We start from the raw sequence: 24,917 nt of genomic DNA on the forward strand, positions 1-24,917 counted from the left end.
TGGGCTCAAGCCATCCTCTCACTTCAGCCTCTCAAAGTGCTGGGATTGTAGGCTTGAGCCACCGTGCCCTGCCTGCCTTTCTGTTCTGATGCAGAGAGCCCTGACTTTGGAGTCCTTCCCTGTGGATCACCTCTGATAAATCTAGTCTCTTGTTCATCTGCTCTTTTATTTATTAAAAAATTTTTTTAAAAAGACTAGTAAAGTGCAGTAGTGAGAAGGGGGGAAAGGGTAGAACAAGGAGTTCGATCTGTAACTGACAGTGAACAATCAGTTGAGATAACTCACTACCTTCAGACCAGCCTCATCTGCCCTTTTGAATGGTTCCTCTCAGTTTTTTCATCTGTAAAATGTGAATCGTGCGTGGCAGGAGATGGGTGGGGATTTGTAGTGGAGAATTCTCAAGGTCTCTCCCAGCTCTGACACTTGGGGACTCAGGGAGTCTACCAAGGGCAAAGGCATCATCCTAAGTGCAGGTTCGTGTGTGGGGGTGTATGAAATAGTTAAGATGAAGTGCCCATCCTCAAGGAGTTTGCAGTTGAGTAGCTCAGTGGCGTGCATAATAAATCTCAGGTAGGCCCGGTGTGGTGGCTCATGCCTGAAATCCCAGCACTTTGGGAGGCTGAGGTGGGTGGATCACGAGGTCAGGAGTTTGAGACCGGCCTGACCAACATGGTGAAACCCCGTCGCTACTAAAAATACAAAAATTAGCTGGGCGTGGCAGCGAGCACCTGTAATCCCAGCTACTCGGGAGGCAGAGGCAGGAGAATGGTTTGAACCCGGGAGGCAGAGGTTGCAGTGAGCTGAGATCACGCCACTGCACTCCAGCCTGGGTGACAGGGCGAGACTCCATCTCAAAAAAAATAAATAAATAAATAAATAAATAAAATAAAACAAAAATAAATAAATAAATAAATAAATCTCAGGTAGATATTCAGGAAGTGAGGCATATCAGAGTTCATCGGAATTCCAAGGAGGTACAAGATTCCTTCTGGAGGCAGAGGGGGTTGGTGAAGGGAATAAAGCAGGGTTCCCGAGTTCCTTTCCAAGGCCAGTGGTGCAGATGCTTTTGGCTTCCCAACCAAAGAATCCCAGTTATTGCCCAACTCTGACGCCGGCAGGCATGTCTTCCCCTACCAGGCAACCACACTCACTTTCTGAATTGGTGCCTCATTAATTCTTTTTTTGCCTTCTTAATCACACTGCTAATAATACTTATTTTTATTTTTATTTTGAGACTGAGTCTCACTGTTGGCAGCCCAGGCTGGAGGGCAATGGCACAATCTCGGCTCACTGCAACCTCTGCCTCCCGGGTTCCAGCGATTCTCCTGCCTCAGCCTCCCAAGTAGCTGGGATTACAGGCACCTGCCACCACGCCTGGCTAATTTTTGTATTTTTAGTAGAGATGGGGTTTCACCATGTTGGCCAGACTCGTCTCGAAATCCTGACCTCAGGTGATCCACCCACCTTGGCCTCCAAAAGTGCTGGGATTACAGGCGTGAGCCACCATGCCCAGACAATAATATTTATTAATATAATATCACTAGCCGATAATACCACTGGCCAGGAGTGGTGGCTCACGCCTGTAATCCCAGTACTTTGGAAGGCCGAGGCGGGAGGATCACCTGAGCTCAGGAGTTCGAGACCAGCCTGGCCAACATGGTGAAACCCCGTCTCTACCAAAAATAGAAAAATTAGCCAGGCATGGTGACAGGCACCTATAATCCCAGCTCCTCGGGAGGCTGTGGCAGGAGAATCGCTTGAACCCAGGAGGCGGAGGTTTCAGTGAGCTGAGATCGTGCCATTGCCTTCCAGCCTGGGTGACAGAACAAGACTCCGTCGCAAAAAAAAAAAAAAAAAAAAAAATATATATATATATATATATATACACACACACACATATATAATATTATTAATAATATATTTAAAATTCATGACTAGTTGTTTCCATTCATCATCTCATCTATTTCTCATCTAAAGGCTTTGCTTAGGTAAGTATGAATATGATTACAGACAGGAAAACAGGATGAGAAGTTGAGTGACTCATGGCAGGCCCCAGAGCTAACCAGAAACAGGAATATTTGAACTTGAGTTTCTGAGAGCATCTTCTTCCTACTCACATTTCTTACTCATTGCAGAAATGAGAGAACCCAGTGAGGAGATGAGGTGACAAGGGCACAGAATCTTGAATGTCTTGAGAGCAGGAGGAGAAGAAAACACGGTAGGAGTCAGGCTAGGAGCGTGGATTTGGGCCAAAGCAGGACAAAAAGCCAAGGTTAAGGCTGGAAAAGCTCTCCCTGGGAGTGCCTGAACAACAGATTAGGATGACTGGACAGCAAGAAAGATCAGAGGGAGAACCGCCTATAAGACAGGCTCCTCAATGAAACTCCCATAGGGGTGACGCCCCTGGGGCTTGAACCATGAGCCCTTTGAGGGCATTCTAGCTTGGCAGCTCTGGGTCCTGTGAGTTCTGGTGCAGCTTCTAGAGCTGCACCTCATCCCAGTCACCTCTCCAGTTACTAAATTCCATCTTCTCTGAGCTACAAAGGAGGGAAGCAGTGGAGTGCTGTGGTGAGAGTGCAGACTAGGCCATTAGGTGGCCTGGGTTTGAGTCCCGGTTTCTCCTCCACTTCCTAGCTGTGACTCTGCACAACAATTCCTCTGTTCCCTGGTTTCCTCATCTGTGGAACGGAGCTATAATCGTTCTTACATAAGGATGGGCATTGTGGCTCACGCCTGTAATCCCAGCACTTTGGGAGGCTGAGGTGGGCAGATCACCTGAGGTCTGGAGTTTGAGACCAGCCTGACGAACATGGAGAAACCCCGTGTCTACTAAAAATACAAAATTAGCCAGGCGTGGTGGCACATGCCTGTAATCCCAGCTCCTCGGGAGGCTGGGACAGAATTGCTTGAACCCGGGAGGCGGAGGTTGCAGTGAGCCAAGATTGCGCCATTGCTCTCCAGCCTGGGCAACCAGAGCGAAACTCCATCTCAAAAAAAAAAAAAAAAAAATTCTTACATAATATGAATTGCTGGGGTTGAAATTATACATTAAAAGGCTAGTTGCACTAAACCCTCACAAACAGGAGCCATTATGATAATGCAGCTGCAAACCTCTCGTGTTTTGGTTCATGTTGTTCCCAAAGTGCCTTTTCTCTGCCTCTCAAATCCTTCCCACACTTCAAAGTCAACAAATGCCAAAAATACAACAAAAATGTGGAGGCCACAGACAATAGTGGAGAAAGAGCACGGTCTTGGGAGCCAGCAGCCTGGGCTTGAATCCTGATTTCTGTCACCTTGGGCAAATTTCCTCATCTGTAAGTGGGGAAAAGATAGAACCTGCCTCAGAGGGTCATTGTGGAGATATGAGGATTGAGTGAGTTAATATTTGCAAAGCACTCAGAACACTAACTGGCATGCAGTAGGTGCTTTACTGGTACATGATCGCCGCTCACTGCAACCTCTGCCTCTCAGGTTTAAGTGATTCTCCTGCCTCAGCCTCCCGATTACAGGCATGTAATTAGCCATGCCCGGCTAATTTTTTTGTATTTTTAGTAGAGTGAGGGTTTCACCATGTTGGTCAGGCTGGTCTCGAACTCCTGACCTCAAATGATCCGCCAGTCTTGGCCTCCCAAAGTGCTGGGATTACAGGCGTGAGCCACCCAATGTTATTGTTGGCTACTTATACATGGGTCTTATTTGCCCTCTGCTTGCTTAAAGGACAGGAAACACATTCAACCCATCCTTGAGTCTAGTCCACTGCCTGGCTCATGTTTGGTGCTCATTAAAGTGTCTAGATTGAAATCAACCAGGAGATTGGCCTGCCACAGTGGCTCACACCTGTCATTCCAGTGTTGCTGGGAAGTTGCTGCAGGAGGACTGCTTGAGGCTACGAGTTTGAGACCAGCCCGGTCAACATAGTGAGATCTGTCTCTACAGAAAAAAAAAAAAAAAAAAAAAATTAGCCGGGCCTGGTGGCATGCCTGTAGTCCCAGCTATTCAAGAGGCTGAGGCAGGAGGATCACTTGAGTCTAGGATTTCAACCCTGCTGCAGTGAGCTATGATCATGCTACTGCACTCTGCTTTGGGAACAGGGGGAAACCCTGTTTAAAAAAGAAAAACAAGGCCGGGCACGGTGGCTCACGCCGGTAATCCCAGCACTTTGGGAGGCCGAGGCCGGTGTATCACTTGTGGTCAGGAGTTCGATACCAGCCTGGACTACATGGTGAAACCCCGTCTCTACTAAAAGTACAAAAATTAGCCGGGCGTGGTGGCGAGTGCCTGTAATCCCAGCTACTCAGGAGGCTGAGGCAGCAGAATTGCTTAAACCCGGGAGGCGGAGGTTGCGGTGAGCCGAGGTCGCGCCACTGCACTCCAGTCTGGGAGACAGCTCCGTCTCAAAAAGAAAAAAAAAAAAATTGTAATAATAAATTGCTGATTGGGGTTCGGAGAAGAACAGGCAGTGACTAGAATTCGCCCCTTCCTCAAATATTTGAAGGGTCCTAGCGTTTGCTTTCTTGTTGGAGGCCCAGAAAGCACTGACTTGACGTGTGTGAAAGATTGTAGACAGAGACGGGATAAAGAGCACCGCGCTGGAAAAAGAGCAGGCTTTGGAATCACCAGGGTCACGGGCAGTTTCTTTACGTGTAAACTAGGAGTAAAAAGATCAGTGTCCTGCTGAAATGAGAGAGTAATAGTAAAAACTACTATTTATCGAGCACTTCCAGGTACCCGGTAAGTATTTATGATCACATTTTACAGATGAGGCTGAGAGGTTTCCCGACCTGCCCAAAGATACAAAGCAAGTAGAATGTACGAGTGAAAACTCGAACACAGGTCTGTGAATCAATCTCTGCGTGGGGATGGAAGCGGTTCCAGTGATAAAAGCCACTTAATCTGGCCGAGCTGCTTCGGGGAAGCGCGGCAGCCAGCGAACTGGGGCCGCCCCTAGAACCCTCCGCCCTCCGCGTGCTTACGTGCGCTCCGTGACTGCAGCGGCCGACGCGGGGCTGGAGAGGCAGGACGCATGCGCTCTGCCGTGCTGTAGCGCGCCCCCTCCCGTCGGGGGGCCGCAGCGCCAGGATGCGGCGCATGCGCACACCTGGAGGGCGGAGAGCAGCCCGGAGCGAGTGGAAAGATTTGGGCGAGAACTTGCGCGGGAGCCGTTCTGTGCGGCGTGAGCGCGCAGGCGCGGCCGAGGGGGCGGGCTGCTACTCCGGAATCTGCTAACCTCAGTCGGTGCCGCATCCCCAGCCCGCAGCCATGGCCGCCTACAAACTGGTGCTGATCCGGCACGGCGAGAGCGCATGGAACCTGGAGAACCGCTTCAGCGGCTGGTACGACGCCGACCTGAGCCCGGCGGGCCACGAGGAGGCGAAGCGCGGCGGGCAGGCGCTACGAGGTGCGGAGGGGCCGGGTGGGGGCTGCGAAGGGCCAGGTGTCCGGCCTCGGAGGCCGCCTGGCTGGCGTCTGCGCCCTCCCGGAGAGGGCCGGCACCTTGGGCAGCATGTCTCTTAACAGTTTAGTGTGTAGTTGAGAAGATGAGTGCGGAGGATAGAGTCGACTTGTTCAAGGTCACGCCGTGGAGCATGAGGGGCTGTGCCGGGGGGAGGGCCCAGGGCGGTCGCCCCGCAGCCCTTTGCGCTCCCCACAACACCACTTCGCAGTTTTCCTTTTCTAGTCTGAACATTTAATATGTCGGGGACAGGCCGGGCGTGGTGGCTCACGCCTGTAATCCCAGCATGTTGGGAGGCTGAGGCGGATGGATCACTTGCGGTCAGGATGTTTGAGACCAGCCTTATCAACATGGTGAAACCCCGTCTCTATTGAAAATACAAAATTAGCGGGGCGTGGTGGCGCACGCCTGTAATCCCAGCTACTCGGGAGGCTGAGGCAGGAGAATCGCTTGAACCCGGGAGGCGGAGGTTGCAATGAGCCGAGATCGCGCCATTGCACTGCAGCCTGGGCAACAAGAGCGAAACTCTGTCTCAGAAAAAAAAAAAAAATAAATAAAAATAAGTCGTGGACAGTTTGCCCTAATGGAACCATTTGTGGCGGCCAGGTCTTTTTCAGGTTCCCTTAGCGCCAGAAGCGGTTGGTACAGTCTGGTGCTCCTGGAGGATGCCTTGTGCCTTAAAGCAGCTGTAACCAAGGCCTCTCAAGAGGCGGCTACGGATCCTAGCGAATCGACAGGCCACACAGCCTCGTCCCCAGCAGTAGGTGGAGTCCCTGGGGGTGCCTAACAAGCCTCAGGACACCAAGAAATCCGCGTGGTTGTGTAGGTCTTTGCTGTTCAGTAGCATTCCACAAATAGTATTTCCAAAACGCATCTGTAGATGTAACTGAGTGAATGAATGATTTGAGTTGCTCCTTCTACCCAATAAAGTAGATAAGATTTTATCCTCCTCATCCTTCCAAGGCTCCTCTGTAGTTGGGAAAAGTGAGGATTTGGAAAGATGACTTGTCCAAGGTCATATCTTATTCCTAGTCCAGTGTCCTCGCCCTAGTTCTGGGTGAAGTAACAGGTAGGTGTGAGGAACTGGTACGCTTTTGGCTAAGGACGCTGGGCAAAGGTGGAAGTGGCTGTGAGGTAATGCTTGCCTATCCAGGCTTGCTCCCGCCCCAGTCTGCTCTTTGTGGTGTTGGAATGCTAATAAGGAAGCATTCCCTGCTGCCGGCACGGCCAAGAATCCCTGGACTGAAGAGGTGCTTCCACTGATGATAGGGGCAGATCCTCCTTTGCTCCCTTCTAACCTCTGGACAAAGAAGCAGCCATTCACAAGGGTCATTGATGAGGCACAGGTATTTGGCCTCAGATTGCTCTCCTAGCTTCTTGCCTTCACTGTACCATCCTTCTCAAATGAAGCAAAACGCGGGACAGTCTGGGAAATGTAAACCTCTGCGGGGTGGGGTGGGCAGAGGAGTGAATGTTTGAGATGGCCTGGTGTGACCTCATCTTTTAGGAGAGGCTGGGAAATGGAAAGTGCTGGTAAAGGAGGCCATTTTCTTTAGCTCTGTGGCAGGAAGAACTGTATCAGTCCATGGTGGTTTCCCAATGACTAGTCCACGTTAAACCATGTTGTCTCTATTTGAGACTAATAAAATAGTTAAACTTGTAATCTCCGTAAAATAACAGATCCTATTTCAGTTTTAAAATAAATGTTAGCATTAAACTAAAAATTTAACAGTATAGAAAATTAAAAGTTTTAACAGTTTAAAAGGTCGAATGCATATATATAAATAATTCCTCAGTGATAGGGTTTGTACAGTCTTGAATCTGATTTCTGGAGAAAGCTAGTGAGAACTGAGAGTTTCCCCATGCATCCTTACTGCTAAGAGAGGGATGGCCTGGGGGAGGATGGAGTCCACGCCATACTGTCCACTCCTACCCCTGTGAGTGCCCCTAGGCTATGTTTTAGTTTGATGGGCAAGTTAAAGGAAGAGGCTTTATGCTCTGATCCTTGAGGTTCTCTGTTAAGAGTCCTCCGCGGAACTTCTTTTCTCCTTGAGGACCTATTTATGTGTCCAAAGTGAGCCGCCTCATTGCAAGTGGAAATAATTGCAGTGAAACAGCCTGAAGCTCTCCAGCATGGGGGCTGAGGCTTGCACTGTGCGTATTCACTTCCGGGTGACTCAGCCTTTTGTTGGGGAGCCATTCCTTTCCTTACAGTTATGAAGGTGACAGTAAGTGAGTGTACTAGGACTTGTCTGGCGGCTCAGTGATGAGACCTGTTTTTTCTCTTGCGGGTGGTGTGAGTTTTCCTGGTGATTAATTCTCCCCAGCCCTCACTCAGTAAGAATGAGTGCTTCTTGGCCTCATTCTCATTTGAATGACTGGCAGGAAAATTCACTTCATGTTTTATTAATTACTGTTGCTAACCCCAATATGAAGCAATATCCAGGCAAGTGTGTGCTGAATTTCTAAGAGGGCCTTCTAGCCTAATGGAGAAAAACAGGAATGTTTTCTTGGTCATCAAGGAAAGGGCCATCTCCCCATTATGGTGGGAGGGTGAATAATCTTTAATGAAACAAAATCAATAAGACTGATTTCCTTTTTTTTTGCATGCGACAGAGTCTCGCTCTGTTGCCCAGGCTGGAGTGCAGTGGCGCGATCTCAGCTCACTGCAAGCTCCGCCTCCCAGATTCACGCCATTCTCCTGCCTCAAGCCTCCTGAGTAGCTGGGATTACAGGCGCCCACCACTACGCTCGGCTAATTTTTTTGTATTTTTAGTAGAGACGGGGTTTCACCATGTTAGCCATGATGGTCTCAATCTCCTGACCTTGTGATCTGCCTGCCTTGGCCTCCCAAAGTGCTGGGATTACAGACGTGAGCCACCGTGCCGGGCCAAGACTAATTTCTTGTAACCTATTCATTGGGCCAACATAACTCTTGGCACAATAACTACTGTGTATGGAAGACAGATTCATTGATGAATCAGTAGTGCACAGCACTGGGTCTTTAGTGAGTGGCTTCTCCTAAACTTGGTTTAACATTTAAGTAGGTATACTCTGAGGGTACTTGGGATTAGGCTGGAACTTTGTGACTACAGTAGAGAGAAACCATGGATTAGAGTTTGTGATGTGATTTCCATACTCCATAGTGAATACAATTTCATACAATGGACAAATACAATTGCAAACAAATACAAAAACAAAATACAATTTCATACAACAAACTGAAGTTTTATCAGTACAGGAAGAGCTCTTCCTGTGTCCTGATTGGGATTTAAATCCTAATTTTCTTACATCAGAGTTCTAGTAAAATATCTATTATAAGTGACAATTCCCAGTCTGGGCAACATGGTGAAACCTTGTCTCTACTAAAAATACAAAAATTAGCTGGATATGGTGGCGTGCGCCTGTAATCTCAGCTTACTTGGGAGGCTGAGGAGAAGAATTGCTTGAACCCGGGAGGCAGAGGTTGCAGTGAGCCGAGACCATGCCACTGCACTCCAGCCTGGGTGACAGAGTGAGACTCTGTCTCAAAAGAAAAAGGAAAAAGTGACAATTCTAACTGAAATACAAACATCAGGATCCTTGGGAGTTAGGAAAATGGGGATAGCTAGAGATGGTGGTGAAAAGTTGGATTCTGGAGTCCCACAGCATGGGTTTTAATCTCTTACATAATAGCTGTGACCTTGGATAGATTGCAAGGATAAACAAAACAGTTGGCCAAATATTTTCTTTTTTGGCCAAATATTGTCATTTGGACTACTTGTACAGGAGATTGATATGGAAGAACATTTTGGCTCAGAGTAGACCTGGTTAGCTTATCACTTTGAACTTCTGATTTCCAGATGCTGGCTATGAGTTTGACATCTGCTTCACCTCAGTGCAGAAGAGAGCGATCCGGACCCTCTGGACAGTGCTAGATGCCATTGATCAGATGTGGCTGCCAGTGGTGAGGACTTGGCGCCTCAATGAGCGGCACTATGGGGGTCTAACCGGTCTCAATAAAGCAGAAACTGCTGCAAAGCATGGTGAGGCCCAGGTGAAGATCTGGAGGCGCTCCTATGATGTCCCACCACCTCCGATGGAGCCCGACCATCCTTTCTACAGCAACATCAGTAAGGTATGGACAAACAGAGGTTTGGTCACTCCGCCCAGGATCAGGGGCTTTTAGTAGTGTCTGCCTAATTTCACTGAACTTATAATTCATGATAAAATAGTTAATTGTAATCCTTCCTTCTCCAATGAATGACCTTCACTTACTAGAAGATATGGTTGATAGTTTACTATCTCCTTGTGTTTCCATAGTCAGATTTTATAAAACCCTGTGAATGTGAATGGGCCGAAATCGATACATCATGAAGTCTTTTAACAGATGTAACTGTTAATAAGTGGTGAACTTGGATTCTTTATTGCTTAGGATCGCAGGTATGCAGACCTCACAGAAGATCAGCTACCCTCCTGTGAGAGTCTGAAGGATACTATTGCCAGAGCTCTGCCCTTCTGGAATGAAGAAATAGTTCCCCAGATCAAGGAGGGGAAACGTGTACTGATTGCAGCCCATGGCAACAGCCTCCGGGGCATTGTCAAGCATCTGGAGGGTATGTATGTTTTTTCAGAGGCGCCCTCAAGGAAGGTAAAGCAGAACTGCCACAAATCAGGGACTTGGTGAAAAGGAGTCTAGGAAAGGGCTGGACATGTTAACAGCTTTAGAGATCGTCTAGATTGACTTCTAGTGAAAAAACAGCCTCAACCCTTGTTTCTCAAAATGTGATCTGCAGAATAGTGACAGCCGGACCCCCTGGGAGCTTGTTATACAAGCAGAACGTCAGGTCTCACTCCAGACCTGTTTCAGAATTGGCATCTATTCCCCAGGTGATTTGGATACACATTAAAGATTGAGAAGCTCACCTCTAGATTGGTATTGTCAAATGAAACTGCTAGTGAAAATCCTCCTTAGCTGGCCAAGCACAGTGGCTCATGCCTGTAATTGGAACACTTTGGGAGGCCAAGGCAGGAGGACCACTTGAGACCAGGAGTTTGAGACAGCCTGGGCAACATAGTAAGACTGCATCTCTACAAAATTTTAAAAGGCCAAGCACAGTGGTTCATGCCTGTACTATCAGCACCTTGGGAGGCCAGAAGTTCAAAACCAGCCTGAGCAACAAAGCAAGACCTTGTCTGTACAAAAGAAAAATGAAAAATTAGCTTGATGTGGTGATGCTCACCTGTAGTCCCAGCTACTCAGGAGGCTGAGGCGGGAGATTGCTTGAGCCCAGCAGTTTGAGGTTATAGTGATTGTGCCACTACATTCTAGCTTGGGTGAGAGAGTAAGACCTTGTCTCTTAAAAAAAAAAAAGGAAAACAAATATATATATAGAAGAAAAAATTCTCCTTAGTAACAACCAGGCACAACTTTACACATGAATCTCAATTTGCATCTTCATCCCCGAGGGCCTAGAGGCCCACGTGTGCTGATTTTTGGTTGGATGGACTGTATAGGGTATTTGAGATGTGTACAGTCTTGCTTCACTGTGGGCTTCTAGATCCCACTTCGGTAGAGATATCTGGCCATATACCTTGCTGTAGTTTGTTGGTGGTCTATCTTGTATACGTTTTCTTGCTTTTCAGTTTAATGGCTGAGAAATAAGTATGGTGGGGGCCATTTCCTGGGTTCAGAACTACTATAAAGATCAGAAAGGGTGTCTTATTTTAATTTCTGTCAAAGTCCTTTGTCACCTGGAGGACAAAGTAAACCTGGAGGGGTGATGTGGATTTGTCTTGTGTGGCTGATGATGGTGGGTGTTTTCAGGTCTCTCTGAAGAGGCTATCATGGAGCTGAACCTGCCGACTGGTATTCCCATTGTCTATGAATTGGACAAGAACTTGAAGCCTATCAAGCCCATGCAGTTTCTGGGGGATGAAGAGACGGTGCGCAAAGCCATGGAAGCTGTGGCTGCCCAGGGCAAGGCCAAGAAGTGAAGGCTGGCGGGGAGGATACTGTCCCCAGGAGCACCCTCCCTGCCCATCTTGTCCCTCTGCCCCTCCCACCTGCACATGTCACACCGACCACATCTGTAGACATCTTGAGTTGTAGCCGCAGATGGGGACCAGTGGCTCCCATTTTCATTTTAGCCATTTTGTCGCCTGCACCCACTCCCTTCATACAATCTAGTCAGAATAGCAGTTCTAGAGCACAGGTTCTCAGTCTAAGCTGTGGAAAAGCTCCCCTTAGCCAACAGAGTTTAAAAGTAGTGACTTGGGTTTTTGCGAGTGCTTTGTTTACTAAGGACTTTGGGGAGGAACCATGCTAAGCCATGACCAATGAGGAGGAGCAACAGAGCCTGTCTGTCCCCATGAGCGGAGTCTGTCCTCTGCTCTTCTGCAGTCAGGCCACTGCCTGGGGGCTCTAGTCATTCCAGTGGAAGATGAATGTAACCTGCATGGTGATGTGACAACTATTTCCTCCCAGACCCCAGAGGATCTGGCTGTAGGTTGGGATCAATCCTGAATTTCGTTATGTGTTAATTTACTTTTATTAAAAAAGTATAGTATATATAAATAATACAAAACAATAACCCTTCTGGGGTTTCTTGTGGCGGTTGAAATAGTCCCACATGTGGTCATCAGAAAATAAGCCATTCCTCATACCAATATAGGATCAGCTCCTTGACCTCTGAGGGGCAGGAGTGCTTCCTGGTGTGTGTATTAGAATCCCTTCCTTCCTTGTTTCATGGCAGTGAAATGCCTCTTGGTCCTGTCCAAGTGTGTCTTTCACTGATTTCTGAATCATGTTCTAGTTGCTTGACCCTGCCACATGGATGGGTCCAGTGTTCATCTGAGCATAACTACTAAATCCTTTTTCCATATCAGTATAATAAAGGAGTGATGTGCAATAGCTTCTTGTGTGATGTGGAAGACCTTATCTGAGGAAACCTTAGCATTTAACTTTAAATGTCTCTCACTGCCCTAGTCCTTGTGTGGCAGTTTGTTTAGGACATCCAGTCACAACTTTACATGGTTGGTCAAAAAATGACGCATCTCCCTGGGGTTTTCACGTCAGCCTGGTGAGCTGAGGTGGCGGTGGGAGGCCCTCCTGGCCAAGCCCTCCATTCATGTTGCCCCCTGCAGCTCTTGCTTGGTGCTCCCCTGACTGGAAAGTCACATTCTGAACTCCATTGTATCCTCTTTAGAGTAAGTAAAGTCTGCTTTTTTTTTTTTTTTTTTTTTTCCTGAGACAGCCTCGCTCTGTCGCCCAGGCTTGAGTGCAGTGGCATGATCTCAGCTCACTGCAGCCTCCCCCTCCTGGGTTCAAGCAAGCCTCCCGCCTCAGCCTCCTGAGTAGCTGGGACCACAGGCATGTGCCACCATGCGGGCTTAATTTCTGTAGAGACGGGGTTTTGCCAAGTTGCCGGCCTCAGAATTTTTTTTTTTTAACTGTTTATTGTTACCAACTTGTAAACTTATAGTAAAGATGATCTCAAAAAGTGACTTAGTGCAGTGGAAAGGAGTATAATTTCATTATAAACACAACTGCCTTCTCCTTTGAAAAGATCACTGGAATACAAGAAATCCCATAAAGCTGGAGAAAGAACATTCCCTTTCCCTTCTGGTAGGAGCAAGTAACACCCTCCATCTGTTGAGCTCCTAATGAAGTTCCTCTGTGCCGCCCACTGGATGAGGGATATTACATATGTTAGCTCTAATCTTAACTCATGAAAGGGCTGGTAACTCCTGTTTAGAGAAGAGGAAACAGGCCCAAAGAAACATGTAAAAAGCACCAAATATCACACCACTTGGTACTGGGGCTGGGATGGATATTACTAGTGCAAGCAAATGAAAGTTCTTACCCAAAGATTTAAATACTTTCAAGCATCTTGCTTTTCAAGTTTAGATTTTCATTTGACCTACACAATAACTTTGAGTAATTTCAGTCTCCAAGAGCCTGGTGGGATGTTATTTTCCTAACCTGTGCAGAATTCTAGATCAGAAGTTGGTAATTTTGGCCAGCACAGTGATACACACCTGTAATCCCAGCACTTTGGGAGGCTGAGGAAGGAGGATCACTTGAGGTCAGGAATTTGAGACTGGCCCGGGCAACACAGCAAGACCTAGTCTCTACAAGCAAAATTAGTCAGGCATGGTGGTACGTGCCTGTAGTCCCAGCTACTCAGGGGACTGATGTGGGGGAATCACCTGAGCCCAGGAGTTTGAGTCTACAGTGAGCTATGACTGCACCACTGCACTCCATCCTGGGTGACATTTTGAGGCCCTGTCTCTTTAAAAATTGCATGTACAAAATAAAACAAAAAACCCAAGGCCAGGCATGGTGGCTGATGCCTATAAGCCCAGCACTTTGGGAGGCCAGCACTTTGGGAGGCCAAGGCAGGCGGATCACCTGAGGTCAGGAGTTCAAGACCAGCCTGGCCGACATGGTGAAACCTCATCTCTACCAAAGGTTAGCTGGGCGTGGTGGCGCATGCCTGTAGTCCCAGCTACTGGGAAGGTGGAGGCTGCAGTGAGTTGAGATCGCGCCACTGCACTCCAGCCTAGGTGACAAGCGAGACTCTGTCTCAAAACAAAAAAACAAAAAAAAAAAAACCTGGATGTGGATCTACAATGATCTCAATCTCAGTAAAATTTTCAATTATAGAAACCCTAACATTCAAGGTTAGGAAATAGAAGACAGAAACTGAGGTGGGCTGATTCTAAAGCTAACATTATGCACGGTCACTAAATACTGAAGACACAGGCTTCCTGAATAACATCTCAAGAAGTGACATCTCAGACTCATATTTCGTCGGCAACCCTCTCCATGCTTAACTTTCATCCCTTCCTCATCCCCAAACTTATGCCTTCATTTCTGCTTCTGCACTTAGCCTGGGCTTGTCTCTCTGCCTTGAATATCTTCACTTAACTTTTACGTTCTTTAATTTATTTTGATCTCACGTCACTAATCCTTTCCTGGCCACCTCATATGACAGTACTCTGTCCCACTTTTCAATTCAGATTTAACATTTCCTGGAGTACCCACTATATCAGTAATGTGTATCAAATACTTTTAGACATGTTATTTATTTATTTATTTTGAGACAGAGTCTCGCTCTGTTGTCCAGGCTGGAGTGCAGTGGTGCAATCTTGGCTCACTACAACCTCCGCCTCCAGGGTTCAAGCGATCTTCCTGCCTCAGCTTCCTGAGTAGTTGGGATTACAGGCATGTGCCACCATGCCCGGCTAATTTTTGTATTTTTAGTAGAGATGGGGTTTCACCATGTTGGCCAGGCTGGTCTCCAACTCCTGACTTCAACCCAACTTGGCCTCCCAAAGTGCTAGGATTTACAAGCATGAGCCACCATGCCCGCCTCACATGCTATCTGTATCACCACATGTGTCCTCAAATTTTCATTAAACCATAATGTACCTAAATGAAGGGGACGTATGTAAAGCACTTGACTCAGTGCCCAGCACAGTAAGTACTCAATAAGCAGAAGTACTGAAATGTCCTGACACCATTTAGAGTCTTTCTCTGCTTAAGACAACAGAAACTATAACATCCTTTTAGTAAAAAAGTTTTATCATAGCAAAAAATATGTATTTATAAGGACTATCAGGAGGGATAGGCTATTTCCAATATCACAGTTTTGTTTGTTGGTGCCTTGAAAAGATAAGATTTATTACTCAAGAGAATGAAATCCACTGATAGGTTCACAGAAACATGTTCCATTTACAGCGTAAACTGGCAGATTTTTCTGGAAGTGGCTGTTGGCCCACCCCAGGTGTTTGAATAAAGACAGCAGCATCTTGGTGTTATACTCAGGAACAGCTTACCCCCTTCCATGGGGTAAAAAGTGGCTTCTTAGGTCTGCAAGAATTCGGGTTGTACTCGGGCTACTTTCCGGAATTCTTTAGTGTGGGTCTTAGGGCACTGCATCTCACACCAGCTGATGGGAACCATCTGGATACCTGGAAGGGAAAAGCTGGTGGTGGAGCCCAGACCCCAAAGATTTGCCTGAGACTCCTCTTTTATGCTGGGTATGAAGCTGAAGTGCCACCAAGCTTCCTACTGAACCTCAACTCATAAAGAAAAAACTTTGTTCATTCTACTGACTTATGAAGTGAGTCCCCTGTTTCCTTGGATTTATATAAGGAGAATCAGGCCGGGTGTGGTGGCTCACACCTATAGTCCCAGCACTTTGGGAGGCCAAGGCGGGCAGATCATTTGAGGCCAGGAGTTTGAGACCAGCCTGGCCAACATGGCGAAACCCCGTCTCTACTAAAAATACAAAAATTAGCTAGGTGTGGTGGCGTGTGTCTGTAATCCCAGCTACTTGGGTGACGAGAATTGCTTGAACCCAGGAGGTGGAGGCTGTGGTGAGTGGAGATGGCACCACTGCACTCCAGCCTCCTCGACAGAGTGAGACCCTGTCTCAAACAACCACCACCACCAGCACCAAGCAAAAAAGAAAAAAATAATCATTCTAATCTCAGAAGGAAATATCTATAGCCATACTGCTTCCCAGATAAGGGAAACCAGGAAAAACAATGGATTAATCCCAAACCATAGCTCCAGGGAAACTAAGGATGTGGAAACAAGGCCATCTCACCTGACTCACTGTGGGCTACCACCACTCCCAGCTCATTCTCGGCAGTGGTTAGCAGGTAGTTGGACTGTGTGTCACCTAAGGAGATCTAGTCACATAACACTGGTGAAGGAAAATGAGGAGTTAGAAGTCTTCCCCCACCTTAGCCACCCGAGTTGTTCTTCTACTTCTTTTTTTTTTTTGAGACGGAGTCTTGCTCTGTTACCCAGGCTGGAGTGCGGTGGCGTGATCTCAGCTCACTGCAACCTCTGCCTCACGGGTTCAAGCCGTTCTCCTGCCTCAGCTTCCCGAATAGCTGGGATTACAGGCATGCGCCACCACGCCCAGCTAAGTTTTGTATTTTTAGTAGAGACAGGGTTTCACCATGTTGGCCAGGCTGGTCTCGAACTCCTGACCTCAGGTGATCCACCCACCCTGGCCTCCGAAAGTGCTGGGATTACAGGCATGAGCCACCACACCCGGCCTCCTTCACTTCTTTTGACAAAGGACCAGAAGTCTGCTGGGAATAAAGGATACCACTTTGGCCAAGACAATGTCACCTGGGCGGAAACTCTTATAAATTTCAACCTGTAAAGAAAGAACAGGAATGTTAAGTGAAAGCTCTAGACTGGGTCTGTATGAAACTGTGAACCCTTCTGGTAAAGCCAATCATCTACTTTCTAATCCTGGAGAGTAGAAATCATCATTACTCATGTCAAGTCAACAACTTTTAATTGCTTCTATAGTATTATCATACAAATGAAATTTTTTTTTTTTTTGAGATGGAGTCTCGCTCTGTCACCCACACTGGAGTGCAGTGGTGCGATCTCGGCTCACTGCAACCTCTGCCTCCTGGGTTCAAGCGATTCTCCTGCCTCAGCCTCCTGAGTAGCTGGGATTATAGGCGCGTGGCACGACACTGGCTAGTTTTTGTATTTTTAGTAGAGACGGGGTTTCACCACGTTGGTCAGGCTGGTCTTGAACTCCTGACCTTGTGATGCACCCGCCTTGGCCTCCCAAAGAGCTGGGATTACAGGTGTGATCCACCACACGCGGCCCTTTTTTGTTTTTTTTAAGAGGTGGGATCCCACTGTGTCACCCAGGCTGGAGTGCAGTGATGCAATGGTAGCTCACTGCAGCCTTGGACTGCTGGACCAAGGGATCCTCCTGCCTCAGCCTCCCAAGTAGCTAGGACTACAGGTGCGTGCCACCACTTAATCTCAAACCCCTGGGCTCAAGCAATCCTCCAGCCACATCCTCTCAAGCAGCTGGGACTACAGGCATGAGCCACCATGCCCAGCTAATTTTTAATTTTTAAAATTTTTGTAGAGACAGGGTCTCGCTATGTTGCCAGAGCTGGTCTTGAAGTCCTGGACTCAAGTGATCCTCCCGCCTCAGCCTCCCAAAGTACTGGGATTACGGGTGTGTGCAACCATGCCTGGCCTGAGATAATACTTTTAAGGGATTGAGATTCGTAAAGCCATTAAAAAAAAAGAACCAACCAACAACCTTGTCTTTTTCAGTTGCTCGGACATCTTCCTTGCTATAAAAAAAGAATTAACAGAAAGATTAATTATCTGTGAGAAAGAAGTTTTTTTTTTTTTTTTTTTTTTTTTTTTTTTTTTTTTTGAGACGGAGTCTCCCTCTGTCACCCAGGCTGGAGTACAGTGGCGCAATCTTGCTCACTGCAAACTCTGCCTCCTGGGTTCAAGCAATTCTCGTGCCTCAACCTCTCAAGCAGCTGGAATTACAGGCATGTCCGCCATGCCCAGCTAGTTTTTTGTATTTTTAGTAGAGATGGGGTTTCACCATGTTGGCCAGGCTGGTCTTGAACTCCTGACCTCAGGTGATCCACCCGCCTCAGCTTCCCAAAGTGCTGGGATTACAGGCATGAATCACCTTGCCCAGCCTGTGAGACAGAATTATTCTGTAGATTCCTAGTAAATAAAGAGCTACAATAACAGACAGAACAAGTCGTAAATGGGACACAGCTGCTACCCAGAGGAGCAGGGTGGAGAAGCATCCTCAGACCACATGGAGCAGCAGTATCAATACCTCCGATTAGATAAAGGCAGATCAGATTTGGCAAGAAAGGATAAGGAGTTTCATTGCCTCAGGGCTTGAACAGAAGCACTATAGCAAGATTCCCCAACTTCCGGTGGCCTGTTAGGAACCGGGCTGCACAGAAGGAAGTGAGTGGCAGGCAAGCTTCATCTGTATTTACAGCTGCTTCCCAATCGCATACATTACTGCCTGAGCTCCGCCTCCTGTCAGATCGAAGTGGGCATTAGATTCTCATAGGAGTATGAACCCTATTGTGAACTGCACATATGAGGGAGCTAGGTTGTCCACTCCTTATGAGAATCTAATGCCTGATGATCTGTCACTGTCTCCCATCACCCCCAGATGGGATCATCGAATTGCAGGGAAACAAACTCAGGGCTCCCGCTGATTCTATATTATGGTGAGTTGTGTAATTATTTCATTATATATTACAGTGTAATAATAATAGAAATAAAGTGCACCATAAATGTAATGCACTCGAATCATTCTGCATCCACCACCTCCATGGTCTGTGGAAAAACTGTCTTCCAAGAAACTGGTCCCTGGTGCCAAAAAGGTTGGGGACTGCTGCGCTACAGAACCACATCAAATCCTGAGGCTGGAAAGGGCCTCAAAAGTTAGACTATCTGCCTGGCAAGAAATGTTTGTCCCTTCTCAAGGAAGCCACACGAAATCATCATCTCACCCACAAATCTTTTCAATGTTTTATAACCTCTGAGTTCAATCTATATTAAATTTTAAAAAAAGTGCTTCCTAAAATGCCTTCTACTTTGTTTTTTTTTTTTTTGAGACGGAGTTTTGCTCTTGTTGCTCAGGCTGGAGTGCAATGGCATGATCTCGGCTCACCGCAACCTCCGCCTCCCAGGTTCAAGTGATTCTCCTGCCTCAGCCTCCCTAGTAGCTGGGATTATAGGCATGTGCCACCACGCCCAGCTAATTTTGTATTTTGAGTAGAGACGGTGTTTATCCATGTTGGTCAGGCTGGTCTCGAACTCCCGACCTCAGGTGATCCGCCCGCCTCGGCCTCCCAAAGTGCTGGGATTACAGGCATGAGCCACCATGCCCGGCCTGCCTTCTACTTTGGTTTGAGTCATCCCGACACTGCTAAACTTCAGCTTCACTCAATTCTTTTTGCTTTACTTTTAATTTATTTTTTTTTTGAGACAGGGTCTCACTCTGTCGCCCAGGCTGGAGTGCAGTGGTGCAATCTCAGCTCACTGCAACCTCTGCCTCCTAGGTTCAAGCGATCTTCCTGCTTCAGCTCCACAAGCAGCTGGGACTACAGGCACGCACCACCATGCCCAAGCTAATTTTTTTTTTTTTTTTTTTTAGAGACGGAGTCTTGCTCTGTCCCCCAGGCTGGAGTGCAGTGGTGCAATCTTGGCTTACTGCAACCTCTGCCTCCCGGGTTCAAGCGATTCTTCGGCTTCAGCCTCCTGAGCAGCTGGGATTACAGGCGCACGCCATGTCCAGCTAGTTTTTGTGTTTTTAGTAGAGAGAGGGTTTCACCATACTGGCCAAGCTGGTCTCAAACCCCTGACTTTGTGATCCGCCCACCTCGGCCTCCCAAAGTGCTAGGAGGACAGGTATGAGCCACTGTGCCCGGCTAATTTTTGTATTTTTTACAGAGACGGGGTTTCACCATGTTGGCTAGGCTGGTCTCAAACTCCTGATCTCAAGAGATCCACCCGCCTCAGCTTCTCAAAGTGCTAGGATAACAGGCGTGAGCCACTGTGCCCAGCCTTTGCTTTACTTTTAAACCCTCTCTCGTTAATATTTTCCTTTTGTCCTAGATCATCCATGTATTTTTTGGATACTACTAGGGGAGAATCAAAGCACAAAGAAGAAAGAAAAATGGGTAAGAGAAAAATAGGAATTGTAACTGTTGCTCAAAATTCTGGTGTCCTAGTCTATCCTAATCTTATTCCAGTTGCTAAGGTATATGTGACAAGGATACTTCTTACCGGATAGTTCCTCGAAAAGAGTTCTTAAGTGGCATGGACCCCACATACAGGATGTGTACTTTGGCAAAGCGTGAATTGATGCTAGAGACCTGTGGAATAGAGAAAAGATCAGCATCAGAGTATAAGCAGTTGTCAGCTCAAGGAGGCAGCAATAAACTAGGGATTACTAGGACTTCAGTGCAAGCAACCCTACTAAGTAGAGAATTTAAGACAAGTTAACTCCTACTTCTCTCTGCGTAAGTGACACATGTAAAGAGGAATAAGAGCCACTCTGGCCACCTGATAGAGTTACTATGGGAAACAAAGATGGTATGGTTTTTTTTTTTTTTTTTTTTTTGAGACGGAGTTTCATTCTTGTTGCCCAGGCTGGAGTACAATGGCGCGATCTCGGTTCACAGCAACCTCTGCCTACTGGGTTCAAATAATTCTCCTGCCTTAGCCTCCTGAATAGGTGGGATTACAGGCATGCACCACCATGCCTGGCTAATTTTGTATTTTTAGTAGAGACAGGGTTTCTCCATGTTGGTCAGGCTGGTCTCGAACTCCTGATCTCAGGTGATTCACCTGCTTCAGCCTCCCAAAGTGCTAGGATTACAGGTGTAAGCCACTGCACCCGGCCGGTCTTTTTTTTTTTTTTTTTTAAATCTTTTCACAACTTGCCCTTCAGAGGTATAGACTTTTTAAAGTATAGATGGCTAACAATTAAAAAAAAAAAAAAAAAAAAGAGGCTGGACACGGTGGCTCATGCCTGTAATCCCAGCACTTTGGGAGGCTGAGGTGGGCGCATCACTTGAGGTCAGGATTTCGGGACCAGCCTGGCCAACATGGTAAAACCCCATCTGTACTAAAAATACAAAACTTAGCCAGGTGTGGCAGCACATGCCTATAATCCCAGCTACTCGGGACGCAGAGGCAGTAGAACTGCTTGAACCCAAGAGGCAGAGGCTGCAGTGAGCCGAGATCGTGCCACTGCACTCCAGCCTGGGTGACAGAGCAAGGCCCTGTCTCAAAAAAAAAAAAAAAAAAAATCCAGGAATGGCAAAAAATAAAGTCTTTTGCTTCTCTGCAGAAAAAGGACTCAGCTTCAGATGTTCAAAAATAGGCCTCCTAATCATCCTCTGGCATCCCTGTTACCCAGACACAGGTAGAAACTATGTATTCAGGGAATCAGCTCAGTGAAGGAACTATGCATGCCTGAACTTGGCTGCCTTGATTATTATCCTAGAAATCTGTAAACCAGCACAGTTCAGTAAAACTTTCTGTGATGACAGAAAAGTCATGTGCTGACCAGTATAGCAACCACTAGCCACAACTGGCTATTGAGTACTTGAAATGTGGCTAATGTGACTAAGGAAATCAATTTTATTTTTTTCTTGAGAGACAGAGTCTTGCCCTGTTACCCAAGCTGGAGTGATCATGGCTCACTGCAGCCTCAACCCCTTCCAAGTAGTTGGGACCACAGGCACGTGCTACCATGCCTGGCTAATTTTTTTTTCTTCTTCTTCTTTTTTTTTTTTTTTTTTTTGAGACGGAGTCTCATTCTGTTGCCCAGGCTGGACTGCTGTGACGCAGGCTCACTGCAACCTCCGCCTCCCGGGTTCAAGCACTTCTCCTGCCTCAGCCTCCTGAGTAGCTGGGATTACAGGCATGCACCACCACGCTTAGCTAATTTTTGTATTTTTAGTAGAGACAGGGTTTCACCATGTTGGCCATGATTGGCCAGGCTGGTCTTGAACTCCTGACCACAGGTGATCTACCCACCTCGGCCTCCCAAAGTGCTGGGATTACAAGCATGAGCCACTGTGCCTGGCAATTTTTGATTCTTTTTGTAGAGATGAGGTTTCACTATGTTTCCCAAGCTGGTCTTGAACTCTGGGCTGAAGCAATCCTCCTGCCTCGGCCTCTTAAAAGTGCTAGAATTACCAGTGTGAGCCACTGTGCCCTGCCAGAAATAAAGTTATGTAGCTTGTGGCTATCATACTGGACACTGCAGTTCTGGCATGGTCATTATTTCAGTATTGAATGGGCATTCTAAGCATGGAGGTCAGGACCAACTTACCTTACAGGTTACAATAGCTCCCACATCTGGCAGTAACTGGGACTCTGTTTCTCTCACTACAGACACCACTGGAAGCTACAGAGGGAACAACAAAAAACTGAAATGTCCTGGCTAACACTTGGGTCAAGGCATTTGTGGCTTGAGAGTAATATAGGAATGTCTTGGTATAAAGGTGAGAGTTGGAGTATGGATTCATTTATAGCCCAGAGCAGAAGGCCTTAGAAATTTTAGGAAATAGGAGGACCAGGGGGCTACAGAATGCTGCTAGAAGACGTAAATCTCTAAACTTCTTCTTTTGTTGTTGGAGACGGAGTCTTGCTCTGTCGCCCAGGCCGGAGTGCAGTGGCACGATCTAGGCTCACTGCAAGGTCCGCCTCCCGGGTTCACGCCATTTTCCTGCCTCAGCCTTCCGAGTAGCTGGGACTACAGGCACCCGCCACCACGCCCAGCTACTTTTTTTTGTAGTAAATCTCTAAACTTCTAATAAGTTTGTTGGTGATTCTCTCGTAATTTCTTGGTATACAACTATATTGCCTATAATCATTGACAATGTTACTTTTTTTGTTTTTTTTTTTGAGATGGAGTTTCACTCTTCTTGCCGAGGGTGGAATGCAAGGGTGCCATCTCGGTTCACTGCAACCTCCACCTCCTGGGTTCAAGTGATTCTCCTGCCTCAGCCTCCCGAGTAGCTGGGATTACAGAAGCCTGTCACCATGCTCAGGTAATTTTTTGTATTTTTAGTAGAGATGGGGTTTCACCATGTTGGCCAGGCTGGTCTTGAACTCCTGACCTCCGGTGATCCACCCACCTTGGCTTCCCAAAGTGCTGGGATTACAGGTGTGAGCCACTGCGCCCGGCCAACAATTTTACTCTTTCCTCCAAAGTTATACTGCTTCTTTCTGTTTCTTATTTTATTGCACAAGCTGAAATTTCCACAAAAATGTTACATAATAGCGGCTATGCTTGTTTTCTTCTATTTTAAGTGAATACTTGCAGAGTTTTCTCTTTGAGCATGGTATTGGCTGTTGGTATAAGACAGATATTTTGAGCCTCATCTTTTATCAATCTCTCCGTTGCTCACAATGCTTCAGCTCTCCTGGCCTTCTTTCAGTTTCCCCAACTTACTAAATTCTTCCCACTTTCAGATCTCTCTTCAACCTGTTCTTTCTGCCAGAACTGCACTCTCTCCACCCACCTGACTCTTACCTACTCTTTAGATGATTCAGCTTAAGTATCACTTCTGCTGACTAGGATGGGTTTGCCTGTTACATGTTTTCAAGGTGCCCTGTAATATTCTTTCAAAGCAGCCACCACCTATGTAACCATATGCTCATTTGAGCATTTATTTGTTTACAATTGTGTCTGTGTGCTTTGATAGCAGAAACCAAGTCAGCATGGAAATACTCAAGTGATATCTATGAAACGAACAAACTCAGGACTGTTAAGAACATTCCCAACAATGACTGAATAGAAAGCCCCTTGAATCAGACAGCTTAAGTTACTTACTCAAAGCAGAATCAAGATCAAGTTAGCCAGAACCTAACTGTTCTAATTCTGAATCCTCTTTCTATTGTGCTCCTTCAAATATTGCTTATATGGTCCTGAGCTAATCCTGGATCTATCTCTAAAACTAGAAAGGTAGGTATTACTCACGCATTCAACATTTATTGAGGAGCTGCCTTGTGCTAGATACTGATGGTATGGTGGTAGGGCCTGCTTTCACGGACTTAGATTTAAGCAGTGGAGAAGTCTAGTGGGAAACATATACCTGAGTGTCTCATCATATGCTGACACAGTGCTTGGAAGAAAAGGAACAGAGTTTTTTGTGAGTCTTTAACAAAACAAACAAAAACAAAACACCCCACAAAACTCCTTTCCTCAATTGGTGGGTCCAGAAGGACTTCTCCGAGGTGATAGTAGAGAAGCTATCTAAAAGAGGTAGGAATTAAATAGGCCTAGGAAGATAGAAGCGTTCCAGATAGATGGCATGTTACAAAGGCTCTGTAGCAGGAGAAAGCTTGACGCATTACCGACACTGAAAGAAGCTAGTATGTTATAAAATGTTTTTAAAGGGCAAGCAGAGACTGTGATTATAACTTTTAAAAACAGAAAAGACAGTATGACTAGATTGCGTCAGTGAGGTGGAGATAGTGGCGCTAGATAAAGTCAGAGAGGTAAGCAACATTCATACAGTATGCAACTCACTGCTGGGCTGAGCTGGGCTGGGATGGGATACTGAGTTCGCATCTGCTTTTGTCCCAACCTCCCTCCCCGAGGGTCAGCAGCACAACCAAGCGAGATCAACACAACTAGTGTGTTGTGGTGGCTAAGTGCACCACAGCGGCGATACGGCTAGAAGAAACTAAGAGACCAACATTGTACCACTGAGGCACTAAAGACGCGTCCGCAGTGCCCATGCCCAAGGACTGGAACTCAAGGGCAGCCTAAGGGAAAAACAGAGAGGAGATGGCATGCCGCTTCCTTTACCGCGCCATTCTCGCTGCTCTTCATCAGACAGCCGGCAAGCGACGAAAAGATGTAGCCGTGGCGGGTGTAGGTGCCGCTGCCTGGGCTGCCCTCCTCCAAGTTACACAGACGTTCGCCTGCAGAAAAAATGCTGCATCTGTCACGGGCCCCCAGAAGCTGTAGGCCGTTTAGCCTTCTTGCTTCGGCCCCTATCCAGGACTCTGTACGGGAAGCGCTTACTTACCGGGGATGCAGTATCTCACGGGTGGCGCCATGATTGCCGCTGTCCCAAAACCCGGATGAAAACGAAGTCGATTTCTCATTGGCCAAACCCAGGC

The 24,917-nt window shown here is 46.9% G+C and overlaps 2 protein-coding genes across 3 annotated transcripts; one reads left to right on the top strand and one right to left on the bottom strand.

Moving 5' to 3' along the window:
* Positions 1-4,965: 4,965 nt before the first annotated feature.
* Positions 4,966-12,344, top strand: PGAM1 (phosphoglycerate mutase 1). Its single transcript, XM_054435432.2, has 4 exons — positions 4,966-5,398; positions 9,295-9,569; positions 9,867-10,047; positions 11,259-12,344. The coding sequence occupies exons 1-4, from the start codon at positions 5,260-5,262 to the stop codon at positions 11,426-11,428; spliced, it is 765 nt and encodes a 254-aa protein (XP_054291407.1). The 5' UTR covers positions 4,966-5,259; the 3' UTR covers positions 11,429-12,344.
* On the bottom strand, positions 11,724-24,886 carry EXOSC1 (exosome component 1). 2 transcript variants are annotated; one of them, XM_054435456.2, is made up of 8 exons: positions 24,824-24,886; positions 24,601-24,716; positions 22,114-22,188; positions 20,055-20,143; positions 17,536-17,569; positions 16,564-16,614; positions 16,051-16,135; positions 11,724-15,409 (listed from the first exon to the last, which is right to left on the bottom strand). In XM_054435456.2, the coding sequence occupies exons 1-8, from the start codon at positions 24,852-24,854 to the stop codon at positions 15,303-15,305; spliced, it is 588 nt and encodes a 195-aa protein (XP_054291431.2). In that variant the 5' UTR covers positions 24,855-24,886; the 3' UTR covers positions 11,724-15,302. The 2 variants fall into 2 exon arrangements, with proteins under 2 accessions (XP_054291431.2, XP_054291435.1); XM_054435460.2 differs by lacking the exon at positions 24,824-24,886 and having other exon boundaries at positions 17,529-17,569; positions 24,601-24,663.
* Between the last annotated feature and the right edge of the window lie 31 nt (positions 24,887-24,917).

This window comes from Pongo pygmaeus, chromosome 8 (genome assembly GCF_028885625.2).
Source record: "Pongo pygmaeus isolate AG05252 chromosome 8, NHGRI_mPonPyg2-v2.0_pri, whole genome shotgun sequence".
Lineage (NCBI taxonomy): Eukaryota > Metazoa > Chordata > Mammalia > Primates > Hominidae > Pongo > Pongo pygmaeus.

What these genes read in the sequence shown, in the direction of transcription:
- PGAM1 (XM_054435432.2), top strand. Translation starts at nt 5,260, where the DNA reads ATGGCCGCCTACAAACTGGTGCTGATCCGGCACGGCGAGAGCGCATGG. An exon ending in TCTACAGCAACATCAGTAAG is followed by an intron (nt 9,570 to 9,866) that starts GTATGGACAAAC and finishes TTTATTGCTTAG; the next exon opens with GATCGCAGGTATGCAGACCT. An exon ending in CATTGTCAAGCATCTGGAGG is followed by an intron (nt 10,048 to 11,258) that starts GTATGTATGTTT and finishes GGGTGTTTTCAG; the next exon opens with GTCTCTCTGAAGAGGCTATC.
- EXOSC1 (XM_054435456.2), bottom strand. Translation starts at nt 24,854, where the DNA reads ATGGCGCCACCCGTGAGATACTGCATCCCCG. An exon ending in TCTTTTCGAGGAACTATCCG is followed by an intron (nt 17,570 to 20,054) that starts GTAAGAAGTATC and finishes CTTTTTTTATAG; the next exon opens with CAAGGAAGATGTCCGAGCAA. An exon ending in GAGCAACTGAAAAAGACAAG is followed by an intron (nt 16,615 to 17,535) that starts GTTGTTGGTTGG and finishes CTTTCTTTACAG; the next exon opens with GTTGAAATTTATAAGAGTTT.